We start from the raw sequence: 9,277 nt of genomic DNA on the forward strand, positions 1-9,277 counted from the left end.
GCCATCGTACTGCAGGGGGGTGATCCGTATAAAAAGACATGTACACACACACTGCAGCTGAGCTTAGTGTAAAATTAGACAAATTTTAAAATGCCAGTCACTGTTTCTGATGCCTGTGGCCTTCTAGTCCTTCTCCATCTTTGAACACACACACACAGCCCTTACACTCTGTGTGTGTGTGTGTGTGTATACTCTGCTGCCTTGTTTACTTTTATAATTAGTTTTCTGTTTAAACCATCAAAATGGAGCCGTAAAAGCAGCAGTCAATAAATCTGACTGAAGCTTCTCCTATCTGTGTTGATTCTCTTTTTATGGGAGGGGAAAAAAAAAAATTGTTTACATGTCGATAAGGCAAACATCGTAAACGTCCTGCTCTCTGTGATCCATTTCTCCATCACTCAGCGGCCTCCATCACGTCTCAGCAGCTTAATGTTTAACGCCGCTCGCTCCAAGTGAGTCATAATGAGCTGCAACAGGAAACCAATGTTGATTTAACATCCAGGAATTATTCAAAATTAAATTTCCTCTTGAATATTTCCTGAAGAAATAATTCCCCTTAGCCTATCGAATGGCTCGAACACTTGCTCCTTAAACCATTGGGAGTAGGACTGCGCTGAGGCCAACAAGGATGTAATAAAATTAAAAGGAGGGCCAAAGTCGTGGAATGGGTGCTGTTGGGTTACTTTTTAAGTAATGTGGGAAACAAGCACGTCTTATCAGTTCTGTTTAGAAGGCGTTTCTTTTGAATCTGTAGTGGCTGCATTGCAGCTACTGGACACTGTCAGGGGGTGTTTCTGTTCCTGTGGAAGCCATTATCTGACTTCTAACTTTATGTTGTGTTCGTTTCAACCAAACTAACCTCTGTGCTGATTTTCTTCTCTCCAATGTGCTGGCTTTTAGCTTTAAGGAGGAACAGGTAAAACTCGGTGCCTCGGTTCCATCCCTTCAAACGGACATCAAGTATAATTTTGCACCCTCTTTTTGTCTGTCTGTGTGTGTGTGTGTGTTTTGTTTTTCTATTCAAACCTGTTATTGTTGAACACAAAGGGAACCTAACTACGGTCCATACAGTACTAGTTTAAAGGAAGAATGATCATGAAAGAGGGCACATTTGCCATATTAATAATAACTAGAACTGAAAGTAGTTATTATGATCGGCGCATGTCAAACCTGGTCCAAACCCCTCCCCTGGGCCTGGCAAACCATAAGCTTGTACCATGAAGAGGAGTCGTCTTGAGGCCCCCCAGCTCTCAGCAGCTTTATCAGGGGCACAAACCCCAAAGAAGCTTGTTGGTTTCTTTAGTTCTCTGATAAATTTGGTGTTTGAGAGTCGCGATCTCGAGGCTCATGTTTGCTCTCAGGTAATGCCACACTAACGATCTCTGTCACACTGATTGAGTTATATCCATTCTTGTGTTTGACCATCTTCAACTCGGGCAACTCCAAAGGTTAATCAGTTGTGGACGTACACCCAGAGTTTACTTTGAGAGCTTCGTTAAAATCTGTCCAGCCATTTGAAAGATATTTTGCTAACAGATCTATGTGGTTAATGCTAAAGTTCTAGGCAAAAATACTGCGTGATGTGCAGTCCTCAAAGTATGTGTTGTTGATGATGATCATTTCCTGCAAACCCAGCAGTTGACCTGTTTTCTAAGGTCAGCTGGCTGTGGTCTGTCCAGAATCTCGTGAGATATTTTGCTAACAGACAGCCTTGACTTTAAATAGTTAATGACAAGCGTTTGACCAAAGTACTTGAACGATTTGTTAGGGCTCATTGTCTCAGCTACTACCACACTGGTTGTCTTGAGTTATAGACATTTTTTTGTGTTTCCTGAAGTTGATTAGCTGCACTTGGTTTAACTCCAACACTCAGTTGTGGGTGTACATCCAAGGATTACTTTCTGAAAGTTTCATTAAAATCCCTTCAGCGGTTCGGGAGATATTTTGCTAACAGTCAGATAAAAACAGTGTTACATTGATCAGAACGACGACAGACGGGTTGTTGAAGAGCGCCGCAGTTATGACGCGAAGTGGAAAGAAAGACATGGCAGTCCGGGACGTCCTCCTGACAAAGCCTGTCAGACTCCTAAACCTAAAAGGACCGCAGCCAACAAACACCAACTACTCATCGTGGTCGAACAATGCAAACGCCTTTTAATCAAATTGTGATTACATTTCCATCGATGTCCTGTAAGGTTTGCCAGATTTGCATATCCACACATGGAAACAAATGTTTAAAATGGTGTATCAAGAGATCTGGCGCCAGCTTTCAGTTCCAAAGCAAAGCAGGTGGTTGGTAAACACGAAAGCTGCTTTTGTGCCGTCAGTCATTCAGGAGCTGCTGTCACGCAGCTGTTAGTAGCAGAGCCTGTCTGCTGGAGGAGAGGAGGCGGCGTTTGTCTTTAAATCTGCAGATTGAGTCCTCTGTGCTCCTGCAAAAGGCTGCAAATGATCTCGGCTCGCAGCTGACGGTGAAACAGCCGAGTCGCGGTTGATCCGAACCGGCCGATACCGCCTGAGACCATGCCGATTCTGTTCGCTGTGTCTGTAATGTTGCACAATGCTGTTTTTTATTTTTCTGTTTTCCGTTAAAACATTTTACCCCGCTGCATGTTCGACTGCAAAAATGCATGTTTATCCTCCTCATCTTCGCTTCATTTGTTAGTACGCAACAGTTTCTGCATTTCAAACCTGCAACGCATTAAAAAAAAACAAAAAAAAAACAGTTGGGACTGTTTTTGTCACGTTGCCATTTTTTTCTCACAACACTTCAAACAGGTTCTGGCTTTGAGGAGACGAGGTGATGACATGTTTCGGGTGTCGCTTTGTCCCGTTCTTCATCTTAACTCGTAGAGTGACTCAGAGTTGTTGTTCGTGATCTGTGCAGAGCGTTCTAATACAGGGTTTAAGCTTTAAAAATACCATTATGTATAATGACAGGACATTTTAGCTCAACATCTGAAGCCATTTTTTTGTCTTCCCAATCTGATTAATTATTACTTTCTGAGTTCCATTAAAGTCTGTCCAGCCGTTCATAAGATATTTTGCTAACAGACAGAGGAGGTTAACTCTAACAGGTTCTTGTAAGCTCAGAGTCTGTGTTGGGGACAACTCTTAGCACCAGATTTTAGCACAGTATCTTCAAAACAGACTGAAATATAACCATTTTTGTGTTTGCTGAGGTTGATTATCTGAGGCAGCCATCTTGAATTAGTTAAGTATTCTGTCCTTCTCTGCATTTTCTCACACATAGTTTGACCAGCTGTAGGTCCTCTGTCCATCTTTGGATAAATACCATATTGTTTTTTACCTTCTCAGCTGTTTTTGTGTTCAAAGTCTAAAACAACGAAGTGGTTATTAACAAATGTAAAACACAAAATATATTTTATAACTGCACTATAAAACATTAGTCAGAGTAATTGTCCTTCTTATTGAGGTTGTCCACAGTGTCTCCTTACGTGTCCTCTCTTTAAATCCAGCAGAGTGAAAGGATGTTTCTGCGAATATCCAGGCTAAAGCTAAAGAACTGGTTTTATTTTGACTCTGAGATATTTCAGTGTTTGGTCTTCATCGGGAGCGTCCTGATCTCTGGGACTTCTTCTCGGTCAATAATTAACCTTGATTTAAACAACAGAAGAAACTAAAATCATTTCTGATAGAATTTTGAAGCGATTGCCTTAAACTCCAACATCCAGCTTTCTTCTCTACAGCCCACCGGTTGTTTGGACCTTCGTGTTTAAATAATTTTAGGTGACAAAATGTTGATGTTTTGGTGTGTAAACTGTAGAAGAAGAGTAGAGCGAACCAAAGAAATGTGAACGCTGCTGCTGGACATTTTGATGTACATTTTAAATGTTTTTTTAGAAAAAACAGCATTTTCTACAGAAGTGCAGTGTGAATCTAGAGTGCCGAAGAAGCTGAAACTGAGTTGTTCAAGCTAAATGCAAAATTAGAGAAACATTAGCTAAATGTAGCAAAAGGCTAGTAGGCTTTAGCTACTTTGTATTCAGTAGTTTGTAGCTACAGACTAGAAGTAGCGTAAGCCAAAATAAAAATATTTCGTAATTGTCCTAAATCTTAGCCATTTGTCCGACTTACTTTGTACAGTCTTTTTTGTCAATAAAAACAAATAAAATATTCAAAAGTAGGGAATTACTTCTGAAGTAGACTGCTGAGCACTGAATGACTGCAGAAATGTGCTAAATAAGCTGAAACTGTATTGTTAGAGCTAAAAGAAGCGCAACAACTAGCTAAAACACCTAGCAAAAACCTAGCTAAAAGCTAAATGTAGCTAAAGGCTAGCTAAAAGTCGCAGAATGATAGATAAAAGTAATAAAAGGCTAGCTGGAAGCTAAAAGTGGCAAAAAGCTAACTAAAAAGGAAAAGTGGATAAAAGAAGTAAATGTAGCATAAAGATAGAGCAAGTTTAATAAAGCAGGTTTTAAATGTTTTTGTAGGAATTGAAGAGATCTCAATGTGGGGGAAAGTATTTGTAAATAAAGAAAAAAGTACAAGAAACAAACGTCATAGCTCCCATCTTCTGAACGAGCTAAACATTTAGAAATATGAATGACTAAAATAGCACAAAGTATGCAGATAGTGAAGCAGTAGTAAAATGTACAGAAAGCAGTAGCGTGTACACTGAATCAGCATCACTCATTTTGAAGTGAGCTGACCAAACAGACGTCTTTCTGTCGATACTAACAGTTGCATTTGGTAGGAGGATGGCGGTAGTCGTTATGCAAACATTTTGTCACTTGATTTGTAACCACAGGGGCCCAAACCTCAGCTGCAGTTCCCCTTGTGCTCGTAGTTTCATTCTGTGTGGCAGAGGCTCGTTGACCGCTCAGCCACTTCAGGTTTTATGTCTCTGCTTTGACAAAACGGGACTAGAAACGGGGAGTGGAAACACGAGCAGCCGAAGTGGAGGGCTGGCTTTGGGCGCCTTCGTCAGAACCCACACGACCGATTTGTTCCGAGATTAAAGGTCGATGACAACCAAACACAACATGAACGGGCTTCTCCTATCCTCAGCTTTCTCACTCTGTGTGTGGACCCACATCTCCTAATGAATCATAGCCTGTCATCCATGCAGCTCAGTGTGTGTGTGTGTGTGTGTGTGTGTGTGTGTGTGTGTGTGACCTAAGAGTGTGTTTCCCTGCTTCTTCCTAATGATGTTTTTCCCTTTGACAGATCTACCAGGAGGACATGATGCGCTCGCTGCTCCAGAACTCCCTCCATGTGTTTCGTGCCATCAGCGGGACGTCCACTGATCTAAGCTGACCCATTACCACCCCATCCCCCGTCCCCCCCGCTCCTTCCTTCCATAATGTTTATCCTCCCGCTGTTCCCATGAGGATGTGAACTGGGTGATAACAGGGCCGCTGCCCGCCGAAGCTTGCCAAGACGGTCGCCCCGCCCCCGGTGAAGATGCCATCTTCCTATCTGCTGCATCTCTGCTGGATGTTCATCGGAATCTGGGCAAAATGCAGAACAACCCTGCCCCACAGCAGCAGCAGCAGCGTTTCACAGAATGTATTAAAGCAGCTACGTGCGTGCATGCTGGGCAGTGCACCTTTTGTTATATTCTGCCTTGCAGGACTTCTCTTAGTCCTGTTCTGAAGCAATCCTCTGACCTTTGACCTTAGGATCTATGCACCTCTCTCACTCTATCAACTCTTCTACTCAAGGAGACTTTTCCTAAAGCAAGGAGCATCTTTGTATGTTTGCCACAGTGTTTCCTTTATGCGTTCCCCCCCCCTCAGCCAGGACAGCGGTGACTACGCTCACCAATGAAACCGGTTCTGTTTTGTTATGCCGGGCAGCCTGCCATGCAAGGGGTTGGTATTTATAGGTTCGCCGCTCATTCCAGAAGGTCATAAGACAGATCAAGTCTGCGCAGAAAAGGCAGCTTGGAGAGAGTTTAAAAAAAAAAAAACTGTAATCGCGTTCATATCGATCTTTGGGGAAACGATTTGCTTACAAAGAAAAAAAAAAAAAGATTGTTTAAATTTTCTTAAGATTTCTAATTAAAGGCCTAGTATTACTTGGAGGAATGCATATCGCCCGTCGCCTTTCACGCCAGAGTTTTAGACTGAGATCCCCTCATGATGAGAAAACTTACAATAATGTTAAACTAATGCAACGTGAAGGACTCCCAGCTACTACCCCACCAAATTTTAGCTCTATATCTGTAAATTTACCCGAGTTGGAGCCATTTATGTGTTGGCTAACGTCGATTAGCATGTGGCCGCCATCTTGAATCAGGTTGACCCCCCCCCCAAAAGGCGGTCAGTTGTAGACGTTCATCCAGTGGTTACTTTCTGAGTTTCAGTAAACCCGTTGGGGGATCAACAGGACCGGGTCCAGACACGTCAGCTGTGTGACCGGATGAGTTGGTGAAGAGTTCCTCCCATCTGGGCCCAGATCCAGTGCCTTCGTTATCTGCCTTCCTCTTTCTTAACGACATCCGGCCGGGTAATAAAAGTATTTCACAAGTGCTACACTGAAATGAGCTGATAGATCGTATTTAAGCAGATGTACATAATGTGTAAATGGAATTCTGTATGTTTGTATGTATGTATGATATTTTGTAGCTCTGTCCAAAATCTGTCTTAGCAAAGGAAAAAGAAGGTTTTTTTATTATTATTATTATTATTATATTTCTTTTGTTTTTTTTTATTGCATTGATTACTGAGGTGCAGCTGCTTGTCAAACTTACTTTGTAAAGTCTTTTTTTTTTTTTCAATAAAAACTGAAAAAATATACAGTACTAGAGAAATTGCATTTTCTGTGAAAAGAGTCCCGAGTGTCTCTGATGAAGCAGCTGAAGCTGACCCGGTAAAGCTCAAACAAGCAGAATATGAGCTGTAAGCTAAAAGTACCAAAACCTTAGCTGAAACTAAATGTAACAAAAAGTTGGCTAGCTGTAGCAAAAATGGTAACTAGAAGCTAAAAGTAGAAAAAGACTACCTTGGAATAACAATGCTAACTAAAGCCAAAAGTAACATAATTTCAACTAATAGCTAAAAGAAGCAAAATGGTAGCTAGAAACTAAAAGTGGCAAACGGCTAGCTTCAAGCATAATTTACACATAATGTTAACTCAAAGCAAAAAATATGTTTTTGAAAAAACTTGTTAAAAAAAAGTGACATATTTAGAAAGGTATAAAAGGCAGTGGCTCATGAGGTAGGGGTTCGTCCTGTAACCAGAGGGTTGCTGGTTCGAGGCTCCGCTCCGTCTGTCTCAGCCATTGTTTCCTTGGGCAAGACACTTCACCTGCCTCGGTGGTACCGGTGTGATGGCAGCCTGACTTCTGTCAGTCTGCCCCAGGGCAGCTGTGGCTACAGTGTAGCTCACCACCATCAGTGTGTGGATGGGTGAATGACTGATTGTAGAGTAAAGCACTTTGGAGTCCTTGGACTAAATAAAGAGCTATACAAGTGCAGGCCATTTACCATTTACAAAAACCTAAAGTCATAGCACTGACCTCCTGAACGAGCGGAAGGTTTTGATATATGAACGGCCAAAATAGCACAAAGTACTTAGGAGTGGGTAACCTTGATCCTGGAGGGCCACTATCCTGCACGTTCTCTGCTCCAATGCATGAGCAGAGAAACAATCAATTTTCAAATTTTGAATCAATGGGTGATTAACAGGCTTCTGCAGAACATGAAGAGTTGATTTAACCACTGAATCAGGTGTGTTGGAGCAGAGAAACAAGGAAAACATGCAGGATAGGGGCACCCACCCGACTTAGACTGAAACAAATAAAAATAGGGAAAACTGAAAAACAATGAAGACAGTTGCGTGAACGCTGACTCATTCACACAAAATGTGTCCTTCCTTGGCTCGAGGAGATGAGCTGATAGTCTGCCCACAGGCCTCAGATGTTCTGCTGAAGCCTCCCGGTTATCTCCGGCATCACTTTCCACTTTAAACAACGGCGCTTTAAAAAGCCCTGCGCTTGTCTTCCTTTCCACAGAGACGTCTCCTCTTCCAGACAAACACGAGCCCGTTCCAGGTGGATTACTATAATCTACTGCTCCTCCGAGGGTTCTTCTCCGTACACGGTGTTGTTACTCCTGCCTGCAGTCCGTTTGTCACAGCAGCGTCGGTGAAATCACATGCTGACACTCTGCGCCTGGCTTTGCTGGAGCTGCTCACATTAGGGTTTAGTTTGCTCTACTTGCATTCTTACAAAAAGAGGGAGGGGGGGGACCCCATTTTCTTTTTAGTTTTTGTGTTTGTTATGTTGTGGACTGGGATTAGAGTGCTTGTTCGAACAAGTCAAAACACAAAGGTTTGGATTAACGCGTGGCCTGAAACAACAGTGAGCTCTGCAGCATTAAAAGCAATGTTAGACGTGAGACTCGGGTCGGGCAGAAGTAAAAACCTTTCAGTCTGGCCCCAGTGTCGCAGGTAAGAAAGCGAAACTGGAGCTTCAAACCGTATCAGATCTTAGGAAAGATGTGATGTGATCTGTGGATCCCACACATTACATAACAAACATGGAGTAAAAACACAGCTAATCAAAGGAATGCACGTCGCCCGCTGCCCTTCACGGAGACCCTCTGTTGACAAATGATGGACTCTCAGCTACTACCACATCAAACTTACAAGCCTGCTGGTCAGCTGTTGTGAACTGGATTTACTCCAAACATTAACCACTCATAGATGTGCATCCAATGATTATGTGCTGAAAGTTTAATTGAAATCCATCCAGTGGTTCATGAGATATTTTGCTAACAGACAAACGGGATTGTCTCCAAGAGTTAATGCTATTCTTTTAAGCAAATACCTTGTGATGAGCAGCCCTTGGACTATGTTCTGAGAGGGACTCTCAGCGACTACCACACTGAATTTGAACTCACTATCTGTAAAACTGACCGAATTAAAGCCAGGTTTTCTAGATTGAATTAGCTGTGGCGGCCATCTTTAATTAGCCTGACCCCAGAAGTTAATCAGTTGTAGATGTCAACCCAGTGATTACTTTGTTAAAGTTTCATTAAAATCCCTCCAGGGGTTCGTGAGATATTCTGCTAACAGACAGACAAAGAACCGATAATCAACAGGTTTCCACATGGTGATGCTTGTGTGAGCTGCACGATGGGAAATGACCTCTAATCAGACAGAGTGTGTGTCTTCCCGGCCTTTCTCTGCTCGTGTAATTTGTTGTCATATAAAGCCATTACCGCTTCGCGCGCACAATCAGCTTAATGATCCACAGGCTCATTTGGAGCACGACTACTTCCTGAAGGAGCGGATGGACACTTGC

At 42.5% G+C, this 9,277-nt stretch overlaps 1 protein-coding gene across 3 annotated transcripts in view; it reads left to right on the forward strand.

The window, feature by feature from the left end:
* The window catches only part of dock11 (dedicator of cytokinesis 11), an 87,542-nt gene extending 81,475 nt beyond the window's left edge, over positions 1-6,067 (forward strand). For 2 of the 3 annotated variants that reach the window (XM_017439734.3, XM_017439735.3), the window contains one exon: positions 5,194-6,067. In XM_017439734.3, the coding sequence (XP_017295223.1) occupies positions 5,194-5,283 (90 nt within the window). In that variant the 3' untranslated portion in view covers positions 5,284-6,067. Of the gene's footprint in view, positions 1-900; positions 917-5,193 lie in introns of all 3 variants that reach the window. The other variant, XM_017439736.3, reaches the window with a different exon arrangement.
* Positions 6,068-9,277: the final 3,210 nt, after the last annotated feature.

Source organism: Kryptolebias marmoratus, linkage group LG7, assembly GCF_001649575.2.
Source record: "Kryptolebias marmoratus isolate JLee-2015 linkage group LG7, ASM164957v2, whole genome shotgun sequence".
NCBI classification, from domain to species: domain Eukaryota; kingdom Metazoa; phylum Chordata; class Actinopteri; order Cyprinodontiformes; family Rivulidae; genus Kryptolebias; species Kryptolebias marmoratus.